Raw genomic sequence first — 16707 nt, forward strand, 5'->3', positions numbered from 1 at the left:
GTTCTGAAATCCACGCGTACCAAGAAGTGGGCGAGAAGCAAGATCTGGATCTCTACTCCTGGGGGGAAGGAACTGTTAGTACTGCGGACTACCAGTCCCATTGCTAACAATATACTATGTCAAGTCGAACATTTAGGTTGTGGAATGAGCTCCCTGCCGAGGTTTTCTCAATAGACTACAGCATGGGGTTCTTCAAAAGGGGGGTAGAGAGGTTTCTTCAGGGTCGGCAACGCACGCGTAATACCTCTGCTATTGCAGGTGTTTATAGGCTACGGTAACCACTTACCATCAGGTGGGCCGCATGCTTGTTTGCCACCTCAGTGGTATAAAAAAAAAGGTCGACATTCACGTGAGCCCGGAAACCATCGTGCTGAAATCCAGGTGTATCCATCACGATAGGCTAACTGACCTGCCTTTTGATTCTCACTTATCATGCCTCACTGGCGTCGTGCCAGCGTATACAGTTAGCGTAGGCGGGGTTACCATTTCTTAAAAAAAAAACTATCTGCTTCTCCATAAACGAGGATTTAGGCTGTTGAATTAATATGCACACACAATTTGTGGTAATTCAATACACTAATCTAATATTAATACTTAATTGTGAGACCTTGGTTTTGTTAAACTAACTAAAATAATTAACTTTGTAAATTTAAATCTCCAACTAACTCTCCGGTGATGTAAAACACTTAAAAAAAATCTAACTAGACCGTCAGGCGGTAGATTCACCCTCTGTTATCATTTTCAATTCAAATACGCTTGCCCAAATAACAGATAATCATTACACACAAAGCCATATCCCTCGGTTTTGTCCGTGCGAAGTTGGACTAAGTACACAGTATATTTTAATGTAACAACTACCAGTTCAACTTACTCGTAATTTGGTTAAGAAATCATCACAGCCGCTCAAGATTAAGGGTCCGGAGTGGTCCCGAAACTAGTCGAGCTCACTCGACCAATTTAAGAAGCAAATTAAACCCGAAATTATTACATTAAAACACGGAACATGGTCTGTGTACAAAATTTTACACAAATACAGCATCTTTACATACTTTCACATATAGAATACAGGATGTTTTAATAATAATACACAATAACAATCATAATCAATGTCTACATACAGGTGATATCGAAATTTTAAGCATTCTTTGCAAGGGTGAGTGATAGCAATGGGTGACATTCAGAAAATGCGATTACTAATTTCGGTTAAATTTTTTTAGTTTCGAGTCTTCAGTAAAGTTGACATCTCCAAAGGGCATTTTTTTCTATATTTTTTTTTATACAACTTAGAATGGCAAACAAGCTGACGGCCCACCTGATGGAAAGTGGTAACCGTCGCCTATAGACATGAGCGGTACCATGGACATAACAGAGTACATATACTGTTTCGCCCATGATACCCCCCATGCGTTGCCATTCCTGAGGACTCAGGTGTTATTCCTCTGTACCCTGTAAATTCACTGCCATATCCCACCCTTCAAACCGAAACACAGCCATGCAAACACAACTGCTTCACGGTAGAAACATTATATCTATATTATTTATGTCCAATTCGTTCACTGCTATTGCCATAACGTTATGTCGAACATAAAAGATCATGGAACGGTCGCAGTGTTACAGGAACTCCTTTGGGTCAGTTTAGCCTTTTAAACATTTCCTTCGAAGAACGCTAACGTTATCTACAACACCCATTAATCTAACTTCATATATATATATATATATATATATATATATATATATATATATATATATATATATATATATATATATATATATGTCCATGTTATCCCAATATATACGGAACCAATTATATTTTTCAATAAACAGTCTAGTACATGTTGTGAAACAAACACCTGAATTAATATAACAAAAAATATTAAATATACATCGTAAACATATAATCTAGAACGAATGACGTAGCGCCGAAATAAAAAAAAATGGATAATTTATTTACTTTTTTTCTCCAAAAAAAAAACTTTCATAAACGTAAAAAGAAACCCACATTTTATTAAACGACCATAAAATGTAGAAAAAAATACTATATTTTTTTAAATTTCTCTATGTCTTCTCTCCTAGTGGAAAAAACTTGCATTTGAAAGAAAGATTCTGGCAACACTGAATGGAAGATATCTCTGTTTGAAATAAGTCCCCCTATGTGCCTATTGTATATTTATGTATATGTATATATTCTTTATTGCACTTTTAAGTTACATATATTTTGCAATAGATAATTAAAAAAAAAATCAAACTGTTCCAGTTATAGCAAATTATTATTTAACTAATAATATTAAATTCTTTATTCAAAAAGATAAGATTTTTGGAAAAATCACTTTAAATACTATTTTTTTAAGTAAAAAAAAAATAAATAAATACATTATCCAATTTTTTATAATGTTTATTTGTATCTCTATGAGCAACAACAAGTTAGCCCACTTTTTGACAGGTTGTCTATGACAGCTAGATAGAACAAAATTCTATTTAAATAAAAAAAAAAACAAAGCCAACGATCAAAATGTTTTTAACCAATAATTGCAGGTCACTGTTATTAAAAAATAACTAAGATTTTTTTTTTTAATTTCGGCGGTACACATTCGTCAGAATAGGGTTAGTGTTGCCAACAAAATACAGCTTACACTAAATACAATACTAACACATCACTAATGTTTACTGTCACAATAGGGTAACAAGAACTAAACATACCTTCAGTCGGTTGTTCGCTTTAGCGATTAAAAATTATAACACTAATTGTAACAACAAACAAACAAACAAAGTGTATATATCTATATATATGATGCAAATTCTACCAAACATTACTATCATAGATAATTAAAAAACAAATAAATTAAAAAAAGAACACAGCATCTTCAAATGTATCTATATGTCTTTGTGCAACTTAGAATGGCAAGCAAGCTGACGGTCCACCTGATGGTAAATGGTAACCGTCGCCTATAGACATGAGCAGTACCATGGACATAACAGAGTATACTGTTTTGCACATGATACCCCCCATGCGTTGCCATTCCTGAGGACTCGGGTGTTATTCATCTGTACCGTGTAAATTCACTGCCATATCCCACCCTTCAAACCGAAACACAGCCATGCAAACACAACTGCTTCACGCTAGAAAGAAACACTAATGCTTTTAGAATTTGCATCAATTTATAAGACTATTTGTTCAGCATACGACAGAGCACAAAAACAGATATAAATACAGAGAGATACTGTCACTATCTGTTTTTCCCGCCATTTAACCGACTGTCGAAATAAGCAGAATAACGTATATTGATCCTATGCAAATTCTATCCTTACAAAATTATTATAGAATAACAGTAGTAAACAACGAAGTCGATTCTAAACAAAAACACAGATAAATTGGGAACATCCGTTTCTTTTGAAGTCGTTAAAAAATTTGACGCAATTACTTTTCGAATTTAGAATAAGATAGTTGCAGTATCTTTTTTTTTTTTATCTATTATCTATGGTCTATCATTTAATATTGTTGGATGTATTACAAAAATAAGGCACTTCATTTATTATTAGTGACTAAGATTGATCGATACACTCAAAATTGTCAAATTTACTAAAAACCTTGTATAAATAAACAATTGTTATATTCCGCCATTATTTGAATATAATAAATTATGACATAAGCTTTTGTATTTAACCGCTATTTTTTAATTATCATGGCGGATATATTTAAATGTAAATAATGGGCAAATTGTTCGTTTTTTCGCCATTATTTTTATGTGTACAACAGACAAAAAATAAAGCTGTCTAGAGAGGCTAGTTTGTTTGATTTCCGCCATTTTTATTTTTGTTTCAATCCGCCATTATATATAAAATGGCGGAATGAAACGAAACATAGTTTTAAACTTTCACGTTGTTTACACATATTTTAAATACACTCTTGGGAGTTAACGCCAAGAAAAATTTTTACAGTCAAATAGTACTTAGTAATTACGACGTAGTGCAATCCACGTCGAAACGTCGACAATTAACAAGCAAATATGAAAGTACTATTTACCTATAAAGATTTTTCGTCGCTTTAAGTCCCGATAGTGTATTTCGAAACGAAATATTGTATAGAATTCTAGTAACCTAAAAATCACTAAATAATCAACAAGGTTGACTTAAAACGGTTTCTTGTCATCTTAAATGATTATCCCCAATTCAGATTGTCAATTTTAGTATAACTCTTATATCCAAGTGAGGTATTATTAGTGACATCACTTCTCTATTTGGAATGGTAAATAAGCTGACGGTACACTCGATGGAAAGTAGCAGATTTTTTTTTATACAACTTAGAATGGCAAACAAGCTGACGACGGCCCACCTGATGGAAAGTGGTAACCATCGCCTATAGACATGAGCAGTACCATGGACATAACAGTACACACACATACTGTTTCGCCCATGATACCCCCCATGCGTTGCCATTCCTGAGGACTAAGGTGTTATTCCTCTGTACCCTGTAAATTCACGCCATACCCCACCCTTCAAACCGAAACACAGCCATGCAAACACAACTGCTTCACGGTTGAAACACGAATGGGATAACATATAGCAATATCTATATATTTCGGTGACAATATAATGTTAAAATAATTTAAATACAATGTCAAAAGTCTGTTATGCAAAAAATAATATTGGATAACAGACTTTTAACATATTCGAAAATAGATTACTCTTAGATTCACTCTTGCGCCACCTGCCCACTTCTATATGTTCTCCTTTAACCAAAGGTTGGCTGTAAGAGATTGCCCTAGCGATAAGACCGCCTTTTGTACCTTTATATGTATATTTTAATCTGTACTTCACGCTACTGTATTTCAGTTGAACTGTTTATATGTCATTGTTTATTTCTATGTTTTTGATGCAATAAAGAGTTAAATAAATAAATATCCGGCCGATGTGGGCGATATCGAAATGTTTGATCCACCTGGATCGCCATCGACAGGGAGTTCATCCTCATGTCCTACAGCCTCAATGGTCGCGTACTGCGCGGTTTCAGAGATGTTTCCTTCCACGAACACTCAAGTTGTGCAATGAGCTCCCTGCCGCGGTTTTCCCAAGAGACTACAGCATGGGGTTCTTCAAAAGGGGTGGTAAAGAGGTTTCTTCAGGGTCTGCAACGCACGCGTAAGACCTCTGGTATTGCAGGCGTTCATAGGCTACGGTAACCGCTTACCATCAGGTGGGCCGTATGCATGTTTGCCACCTCAGTGGTATAAAAAAAAAACTTTATAGATTAACTATATAGATATCGGATCGGTATCTATACTACTCATGCCTAATGGGAAGTATGCACGTGTTGCCACTTCCAAGAACTAAATTTTTACATTACATTTTAGAATCTTTCCAATTGTACTTACATACTTTCATTACCTAATGAGATACGACATTATTGTTACTTCCTATAATATTATGCTATACAAAATACTGACTAAAATACTTGAAAATACAGTTCAAATTTAATCGATTCACATTATGTATTTATTACGTTTAGCTACTTCGTCCTTGTTCCTTACTTTTGTAATACAATGGTTGTACGCTGGGGCCATATTTGAGGCATTTTGTTTTTATGGTTATAATGGAATGGTATTCCTCTGGAGCGGGGGGAAAGGGATTATTAGTAATGGGATCTAACTGACCCATTGCTATCAATACACCCTACCAAGTCGACCTTCACGTGGTTTCCCCTGGAAACCATCGTGGTTAATTCTAGCGGAATTCGTTATGATAGGCTAACTGACCTGCTTTCATCGTCACCTATCATCCCTTACTGGTGCCCCGCCAGCGTATTCCGTTAGGCGGGATGACCATTCCATAGTCACCCATTAAAAAAACCCGCATGTAGGGGGGGGGGGGATTGTTAATAATGCAGAATGAGGTTTACCTCCAATGAGGTCCCCCTCGTGCTGCATTCCATCCAATTGATAAATAACATCACGATTAACTAACCTGTCTCTTCACTCTCAGCTATCACCCATATGCTATCGGTATACTCTGGCGGGGCACCAGTAACGGATGATAAGTGAGGACGAAGCAGATCCTGCCAGACGTTGGCATCGTGACAAATATGTAACTTAAATATGGCCCCAGCACAATTACAAATTAACATGCTAGTCTCATGTAATATTAACACTTCAGTACTTTGTCGATAATTCCTTTTTTTTTCATACATAATTTAAAATTTTGCTTCACAAAAAAAAAACAACGTCTTCAATTGTGGCAAAATTAATTCAGCATAAATTTCAATTTAAAAACCAAGCTGCTGGACCGATTTTGTTAAAATTTCAACGGCACCAATCTGAAAGTGTATCCTTTCAGATAATACAAAAAGAATTTTCCAATTTTGTAAACCGAACAAAATTACAAAGTTCTGAGGTTACAAACAAAAAATACGACTAAATTGAGAAACACCTTCTTTTTTAAAGTTGGTTAAAAACAGACTAATTGAAAACTTAGGGTCTACCATGAAATGAAATACCGAAATTTCGGACTCAATTTAGTGTTTTTATACGGACCGAAATCGGCCCAGTAAATGAAACTTAAAATTTCGTTCGTCATAAATCCAACTATAAAAGACCAAAGGAATAATATTTTAGCATTTTTAATATTTTACAACACTATGTATCATATAATTTTGACACAAATTTGTATTTTGTTCAGGCATGAATTTTCGAAAAACATTTCATGGTAGGCCCTCTCTCTGTTCCTTATGGAAATTCCTTGAACAGTTAACTGACAAAGTACTGTGGTATCATACTCTAATAACTCTACAAGAGTTTAAAGGATAGATATACCAAGTCGAAATCCAAATACAGAATTCACGTGCCTAAAAAAATTTTTACCTAATATTTTGTAACCATTAGGTTTGTACCTAATTAGGAATTATGCGACCAAAATGGTTCAAATAAACTTGTGTTTGCCATTATAAATTGGCAAAACTAAATATTTTCATCAACATGGGACGAGAAACGACACATAAATGTTAAGCCTTATTCCATTAACTCGATGTTAGTTCAAATTTTAAATTGTTTTTTAAAATAAGTTTCAAATTTTTTTTTTTGACCATTTACTCTAATAATTTGTATTTCAGTTTGTATAAAGCAGGAAATTAAAAAAAAAAAAGAACAACAATATTTATACATTCACGTGTCACGATATAACGACGGCGGATTAAAACTGCCGACACTAGAGGGCGCCACGCTCGAACGTGTACTGGATATCGACTTGTTACACCTTTTTGTTCACAGACTGTATATTTAAATGTAACGTGTTATAGTGTATAAAACTTTACATTACGCTGCTGAGTACCAAAAAATAACATTTAGAATCCTTGAAAGCAGGATTATGACTTTTATAATATTTTTTTTTTTTTTAATATAATACATACAGTTTATATGCAATAAGGCTTCCTACACACGAAGAACACTGAATCGTACTCGTGTTGCATCATAGAGTTGGGATTTTGGGCGTACTTCGTTTTAACGCCTGTCTGTTCTTTCTGTAAAAAAAAAAAGTTGATTTAAAAAAAAAAACCTTAGATCATATAGACAGAGTGTCTCCGTACAAATGCTTCGAGAACAACGAGTCAAGTTTTTCATACAATTTTACATGATATAAATACTGTTAAATAAAAACTTTTCTTTTTTTCAACTTTTAAATTATTTTGAATTTGGAACACGTTTATTATTTTAAAAACTGCTTTCGATTTCGCGCCATTTCACACATTTTTTCGTGTTCATTATCAAATTACAATATGGAATGGGATGTTAAATAGGATTGCAGTGATTGCAGTGACCACACCCACGGGAAAGGAAGCGGTGGTCCATTCTACGCCGGGACCACACGGTAAGCGAACAAAAACAATTACACTTACCAATATATCAAATCCGATGTCCCTTATTATCTCTAATAGAATGTCATATGGCGGCTCGATGCTGTTTTCAGTCGGTGTGTCACTGTTAACAAAAGAATCGCCAATTATTTCATCGAAGGTCACTCTTGACCCGAGAGCTGGTAGCCACTTTGCGTAAAAGATAAGCGTGGCAACCTCAAAAAGGTAAGAGGGAAAGGGATTGTTAGTAATGGAGACTAAAAATCCCATTGCTAGCAATATACCCAACCAGGTCGACCTCCACGCGGTTCCCCCTGGAAACTATCATGGTTAATTCCTGATGAATTCATCATGATGGGCTAACTGTTTTCATTCTCACCCATCACCTCTCTCTGGTACTCCGCCAGTGTATACCAAAAGCACAGGCGGGGTTACCATGTCAAATTCACCCATTAAAAAAAAATTTACCTCTCTTATCATTAAACTGGTGCCCCGCCAACGTAAACTTCGTATAGCAATGGCGGGGTTACCATACTATTTTTATTTAAAAAAATAAATATATAACCTGTAATGATATAACAGCGGTCCCAAGTTGACCCAGTAGCCCCCCGGCTCCAGTATGGTGTATATTCTCTCTATGAACTCTATTACGTTTGGTGCACAGTCTATAAAGAAGCAGGTCGCCACGCAGTGCCATTCGTCAGCATCCAAATATACCTGTATAAAAACATTTAGTCTGTGTAGTCTAGAACAAAGCACTTCGAAGAAAAAAAGTTAATACGAAATCTATGTAACCATTTCATTGAAATTAAAAATTTTACACTTTTAAACGGATCAATCTTTTACGATACCTATCGATAGCAATATTCTGCATAAAAGCATATATAAACCCATATTATAAAGAGAAAAAAATTGATTTCTTGTATGTTTGTTTGTAACGGATAAATTCGAAAAACTACTATACTGATTTTAAAAATTCTTTTACCCGTAGAAAGCTACATTATATATGAATAATATAGGCAATATATATTAAACAATCTATACTTTTTTTTTAAAGAGATACGTACGAAACTTACAGTAAACTAAGGTATCAAAAATTTGCCTATTAAAGCTAATATAAAATACTAATTTCTTTCTATCCATATACCGTGTAAAACCAGAGTGGATCTCTAGTTATAATTGTAAAATGGTTTGAATATTAATTTATTTTAATGTGTTGATACTTTTGTGTTGATATTGTATCGAAACGACTTGGTTACATAGATTCATTTTCCAATTTCAACAATATAAAAATGCAGTGGCAACGCTTAAATTACGTTATGATTACTTGCTCTGTAAAAGCAACTTTAATCGTAAACATTTACACCATAAAAAGAGAATGAAATAGAAATATTGACAGTATGCATTATGAAACAGCAATAGAATGACGTCATCGAGCAAACGAACAAATAAAAAATGTACCTCCTTATTCGCGACGTATAATAGTGACATAGCTATTTAAATTGAACGTGTAATATAAACATAATGCTTCTAATATGGCAAAGAAGTTGAGCCATCCAAAAATAAAAGCGTACGCAGATCAAGCCAAATATTTTCGGTCCCGCTCACACTTCAGTGGTTTGCTCATAAGGGTGTCTCGTTCTAACTATTTAAAATAGGACCGCAGGTACATCTTAAATCTATAATACAGTCACTGATGAACGACGAGATGTTTATTAGATTCTAAATTTAAATTTTTATTATTTTTTTAAGCCTCTCTGTAAATGAGGGTGTACATGTACCAGAGGGAGACTTTGTACAAAAGTCGATTGCTTGGGTACCTCTGTTCCATTCGTGTTTCAACTATAAAGCAGTTGTGTTTGCATGGCTATGTTTCGGTTTTAAGGTTGGGATATGGCGTGAATTTACTGGGTACACAGGAATAACACCTGAGTCCTCAGGAATGGCAACGCATGAGGGGTATCATGTGCGAAACAGTATACTCTGTTATGTTCATGGTACTGCTCATGTCTATAGGCGACGGTTACCACTTTCCATCAGATGGACCGTCAGCTTGTTTGGCATTCTAAGTTGTATAAAAAAATTAAATTACATGTTTGCATATAAAATTTCTTTAGCAACAATGTTTTGCTCTTTAAAAAAAACGACAGCTACGATCGCCGCAAAATTAAAATCGACACAACAATTGAAGTAAAGCCATATTAATGGTTTAGAATTGGCGTCATGATTACGTAACAGTCCCCCAAAAGTTCAAACTTGTTTCTTTAGTCAGTCAGTAAAGACGGCAAAAGAACTACAATCATAGAGCCATATTTTAGGAAGTCGTAAAAAAAGGGCAAAAAAACTACAGCATACAGCCTTGTTTTTTTTTTCAATTAATTCATTTCTCACCTTGAGGAAGTCACCGGCTGTCATGGAGAAATTGTGATTGGGCCGGTCACCGGTGGGGCTGACGTCGGGAAACCTGGCCGCGAGCAGCTGATGCTCGCAGGTCACGTTGTTCACGTATTGATGGACCCAAGGGTGGACTGTGTGTTTGTTTACCTTGAAAATATTAAAATATATTAATAATAATAATAAACTCTTTATTGCGCACAGTAGAGATGTATACAAGGAGTATTTATACAGAATGTATTTATTTATTTATTCTTTATTGTACACAAAAAATTACAACATATAATATATATAAAATAAAGATGTACAACAGGCGAGCTTAACTCTGTAAGAGTTCTCTTCCAGCAAACCCTGAGTGGAAAGGAGCATTAATTACTAGCGGGCAGTGTGCGTACAATAATAGAAGGAAACATTATAGATGTTTCTATTAAAAAATAATAAATATGTTGACATACATATATAAGTAACTCATACAATTAAAATCAAAATACATACATATATGTATACAATAATACATATACATATATACATAAGCATAAAATATCTCTTCACATACAAAATATGTATATATACATACATAAACATAATAAGTTTATGAGGACAGAAGATGCTCTTTTATGTACAATGTACATATACAAAAGGCGGCCTTATCGCTAAAAGCAATCTCTTACAGACAACCTGGCATAAATAATGGATAAGTACAGAGAGAACGGTAGATGGCGCTAGTCGGACACAGTAAATACATAAAAGGAATCAGACAAAATGCAAAATATTCTAAGTATAAAAATAATAATACAATACATAAACATACATATATAATATAAATAATAATACATTAACATAAATACATTATTATAATAAATAGATCAAAGTAAATCACACGTATATATGTTATTTTATATTTATTTATTCATTAGTACATATATGTGTACATGGCGGACTTAATGCTAAAATCATTCTCTCCCAGGCAACCATAGGGAAGTGTCAGAATACTCGAATGCGATACTAGTAATTATTGATATACATACATACTAAAATTACATATATAAACGAATAAATATATATGAATAACACATATACTTACACATATATGACATATACTATATTGTACACGAAATTGAGAATTATATAAAGCACTTACTGCTCGGATAAAGTAAAAAAGTGAGCGTGAACGTTTTTTTATATATGTTATTGTTGGTTTAACACACATACACTATTTACCAATTGACTAGTATGTTTATCTATATGTATAACCGTTGTACTGTTTGTTTGTCTGTATTGACACAAATTTATAATAGTACAAGTAGACCAGAGGAAGATTTTGTACAAAAGTCGATTGCTTGGGTACCTCTGTTCCATATGCATATATCTAATATATAAAATTCTCGTGTCACGGTGTTTGTTACCAAACTCCTCCGAAACGGCTTTACCGATTTTCATGAAATTTTGTGTGCATATTGGGTAGGTCTGAGAATCGGCCAACATCTATTTATTATACCCCTTAACGATAAGGATGACTTTCCCCAAAATTTTTTTTTAATTTTTTTGACAAATTTTTCCATTTTTATTTTATTATGATTTAGCATTGAAAAATATATACAACCTCAAATTTTCACCGTTTTACGAACAACGCCTGTTTGTTAATCGCGATTTTTATATTCCGCAATAGGGTTGTAAGATGGCTATCGAATATATATCTATATATATCTATATATATATATATATCTTAGAATGGCAAACAAGCTGACGGCTCACCTGATGTAAAGTGGTAACGGTCGCCTATAGAGATAAGCAATAGCATGGACATAACAGAGTATACTGTTTCGCCCACGATACCCCCCCATGCGTTGCCATTCCTGAGAACTCAGGTGTTATTCCTCTGTACCCTGTAAATTCACGCTATATCCCATAGTCATATTGTTAACTACCGGTCAAATTAAAAAACCATATAAATAAGAGTGTTTCACCATGATGTCATGGTTAAATATGCCAATGTTGGCAGAATCACCAATCAAAATTGGTGGCAGCCATTTAAATTGATAGAAGAAAAAAAAACAATATAAAGTTTCATCCCAACCATCTGGACGAGCGGCGGTCTTCCAGCGTGCATTTTTCAAGGCACTTTCTTCCACGCACAACCACTGTTTGGAATCAACTTCCAGCAGCAGTATTACCGAACCGATACGACAACATAACATTCAAGAAAAGACTTTAATTATACATACATATATAGTTGTATTTTTTTCATGTAACTTTCTGTAAGATTTGTGGAGAAAATAAATAAATAAATAAAATAAAAAAAAAGAAAAAAGAAAAGAGCATATTCCTTTTTAAAAGGCCGGCAGCACACCTGCAGTGCCTCTGGTGTTGCGGGTGATCTTGGGCCGCGGTAGTCACTTACCATCAGGTGAGCCGCATGCTCGTTTGCCCACTGTATTGTAAAACAAAAACCTCCTTTCTTGACGGCTGAAAGCTACAATGAAACTAAGAAGGTTCGTTTCGAACACCAACCTGGGGACATCTGTTGAGTATGAAGTTACTGGCAAACAGCATGAAGAGTGAGAACTCGTTTCCTTGGCAGGTGAACCCTCGAGCGGCCACCTCCCAAGCCAACCTTCCCAAACCAGCACCAGGAACAAGCACTTTGATGTGACTACGGTCTCTGTAACATAGAGAAATAATAGTTAATTCCAATTATATTATAAATGCGAAAGGTTGAATAAACGAATGCATGTTTGTTACTTTTTCACGCAAAAACTACTTAACAGTTTTGAATGTTTGGTACATTTTTCTTTAATACAACTTAGAATGACAAACAAGCTGACGGTCCACCTGATGGAAAGTGGTAACCGTCGCCTATAGACATGAGCAGTACCATGAACATAACAGAGTATACAGTTTCGCCCATGATACCCCCCATGCGTTGCCATTCCTGAGGACTCAGGTGTTATTCCTCTGTACCAAGTAAATTGACGCCATATCCCACCCCTCAAACCGAAACACAGCCACGCAAACACAACTGCTTCACAGTTGAAACACGAATGGGGCAGACATTCGTGCTTAACTAACAAGGCAAGATAGCATGCAAAAATTCATTTAGGATTAACAATTAACATTTTGTTTTTTGTTTAAGAAGTCTTTTACATCATAAAAACTAATTACATTCAGCCAAGTATACAATCTCTTTTTAAATAAATTCACATTTAAAAATTTTAATTCATTCAGTATTTTATTATATACTTTAACACACATAGCTAAATAACTTTTTTCATATTTAGCCAGAAGGGGAATGTAATCCAGCACGAATCTATTTCGATTACGTCGAATCCATGGATATATATCAGTAGGTTTTTTAAACAAATATTTATTGCTGTAACATAGTGGTGTAACACAACGATAGTGGTAACAAACCAAGCTTTCTAAATACCCATAGGACAGACCTACATTAAGCAGCGGATGGTCAACAGCTGTCATGATGATGGCGATATTTTTATGATAATCACTAGTTTGTGCTGACAAGTGATTTCCTATACATAAATTAAAAAAAAAAAATACATACTCGCATTCGTCGAGAGGGAACCGTTCTTCGATTTCATCGAGTATGGGCTTGTAGCACTGCTCCCTCTCAGCCGCGCCCATGTCGCTCCAATCCCTCACTATGTTCTTCAATACTGATTGTACCTTAAAATTTAAAAAATAATATAATTAATACAAATAAACACTATAATTCATAAAAACTTAAAATCCTACAAACGATGATCCCAAGCTCACAAGCGGTATCGAACCCTTAAGTCTTAGGAGAGATTTTGCCTCACTCTGCGTGTTCTACCGCCTGTACAATGGATTGTGCTCAGAGGAATTGTTCAATATGATGCCCACAGCCACTTTCTACCATCGTACAGCTCGCTATCCTCATGTCCTACAGCCTTAATGGTCGCATACTGCGCGGTTTCAGAGATGTTTCCTCCCACGAACACTCAGGTTGTGGAATGAGCTCCCTGCCGAGGTTTTCCCAAGAGATTACAGCATGGGGTTTTTTAAAAGGGGGGTAAAGAAGTTTACTATTGTAATCTTTTGGAGGAAATAATAAAGAGTGTCTATCTATCTATAAATGTACTACCTTCTCAACATCATGCTGCATCTTATGCTGTTTCTGAGACACATCCTCGCAGTTGTTATAATCGCATCCGAAGCACTCTGTCCCGTTCGTAGACTTGTCAGTGGGGTCGACATTCTCAAACATGTTATGTACATCCGTTATTATCATGTGTACCACACTACTGTTGACATCTAGACACTTTTTGAATTTGGTTAGATAGGTTTTGTACTTCTCTAGGCGGCGCTGATGGTTTGGTGGTAGCATTGAGATGATTTTCTCCGATTTATGAATACGATCCAGGCTACATAGTCTGTAATGTGAAGAACAAGTTTAATTTCAAAATCACCAAAAAACGGTTAAAAAAAATAGCGAATTTGATCGTCATCACAAATTTTGCTGTTCAAAAAGTTACTCCAATAGAAAATACACCAGACTTTGTAAAAAAGTCGATTGCTTGGGTACCTCTGTCCCATTCGTGTTTCAACCGTGAAGCAGTTGTGTTCGCATGGCTGTGTTTCGATTTGAAGGGTGGGATATGGCGTGACTCAGGTGTTATTCCTCTGTACCCAATAAATTCACTCCATATCCCATCCCTCAAACCGAAACACAACAATGCAAACACAACTGCTTCACGGTTGAAACTCGAATGGGACAGAGGTACCCAAGCAATCGACTTTTGTACAAGGTCTCCCCTAAAACATTCCGAATTATGTCAATACTGTGAAAAATTCTAGTAAAACATGCATACATAGAATGACATTGATATGGATGTGAATAATCCTGCATGTTTATAATTGACAATTTTGTGTTGAAAATGCACCAAGTATTATTAAAAAAATTTCAAATAAGTTTTTAAATTATGAATTTAAAATTTTGTGTTCTTAAAAAAATTCTACCTTATTTTATTACCTCCTATTTTGAATGAAAAAATAAACTACATAATTATGAAACAAAACTAGACATAGATTACATAAAGAGAAAAAGTTTGTTCAGTTGTAGATGATTTTAAATAAATGGAATGCAATGTCTATGTACACATCAAAAAGGCAGAAAATAGTAAAACTTCTTATATTTAATATCTTTATATCCACTTATATTTACCAATTAAGAGGTTTACATTTTATATTTTTTATTAAAATTAATTCAGAATTAGCTATGTATATAACATAGCCACGAAAAAAAATACACACAAATACCGAAACCCTTCCAATTAGAAGTGTCTTAAAAAGCAGCTAAGACACCCTACAATGTCAAGGTCACCAAGTTTACCATTGTTGTGGTGAGAGCTCAGTGATTACATCATTTTAGTGTTAAATTTTATATCATAAATACACAAGTATAAGTCATTAGCATATTTAAGGTGTTGTGCCCACCCCAGTATTGTCTGGCGCCCATCCCAAGATAAAGAGCAAAGCTTTCAGCTATGGAAAAAAATATTTCTTAGACTACATACAAATCTCTTAAGAGACTAGCCCTCCTGAAAAATAATCTTAAACATGCCAATTGTATAAATACCCAGAATGACTTCAATTTTGCTTGTCATTATGCAGTACTTATTAATATAATTTGTATTAATAGCAATAAAATACTTTGTAAAACAATCAACACACCGTACCTAATCAATTGATCGGTTAATATACTTATTACCTAAATAATGGCTGGAATCAACATTTTGTACTGAGAAAAACAAGTAAATCAAAATTAAATCTAACAAAAAATTACATCCAAAATCGACCTAACAGCGTTAGACATTAGAGCTACATGCCTACACGTGTATAGGACGTAAACAAAGACTATTGATAAATCTAAATAGGTTAATTGAATCAGTCAACATCATATAACTAATACCTGTTGCTATGCAGGATTTTACATACTTTTAGATGAAAAACTTAAAGTAAGTTTAATTTAGCTAGATCTAGGGGCTATCCTAAAGGTATTTATGTCGTATTTAATTATAGATTTACTCACTTGTAATATTTAAATGCATTTACAACCGTGCGGAAATGGGCCCGCTCTTTCGCTTCATCAATCTCGTCTGCGGCAGATGTGGACGACATTTTATGTGTTATTTGATTAAAAAAATAAAAAGGCGATTATAAATTTAGCCGGAAAAATATTCAATCGGAAAAAAATACAGAGATTTTATTGAAAATTATGGAAACGTCTAATAATATTGGAGTCGGAAAGGAAATAAATTGACTGATATTCTTTGACATTCGAACGTTTGTGTACGTCTCAATACACGCAATAATCAATTTATATATGCGTACGTACAAAAGGCCATTTTGTAACTTTGACTGAGTCGCTGATAACAAATTAATAAACCTTGCAATATACATATTTGATTTAACGTGTAATTATCTCAATATGAGTG

General features: G+C 34.5%; 1 protein-coding gene across 1 annotated transcript; it reads right to left on the bottom strand.

Annotated features, from left to right (window-relative positions):
* Positions 1 to 293: 293 nt before the first annotated feature.
* Positions 294 to 16555, bottom strand: LOC113515927 (carnosine N-methyltransferase). Its single transcript, XM_026900232.3, has 8 exons — positions 16302 to 16555; positions 14355 to 14643; positions 13794 to 13915; positions 12746 to 12896; positions 10232 to 10384; positions 8406 to 8557; positions 7883 to 7964; positions 294 to 7507 (listed from the first exon to the last, which is right to left on the bottom strand). The coding sequence occupies exons 1-8, from the start codon at positions 16388 to 16390 to the stop codon at positions 7400 to 7402; spliced, it is 1146 nt and encodes a 381-aa protein (XP_026756033.1). The 5' UTR covers positions 16391 to 16555; the 3' UTR covers positions 294 to 7399.
* Between the last annotated feature and the right edge of the window lie 152 nt (positions 16556 to 16707).

This window comes from Galleria mellonella, unplaced genomic scaffold (genome assembly GCF_026898425.1).
Source record: "Galleria mellonella isolate WM207_F2 unplaced genomic scaffold, CSIRO_AGI_GalMel_v1 utg424, whole genome shotgun sequence".
Classification (NCBI taxonomy): Eukaryota; Metazoa; Arthropoda; class Insecta; order Lepidoptera; family Pyralidae; genus Galleria; species Galleria mellonella.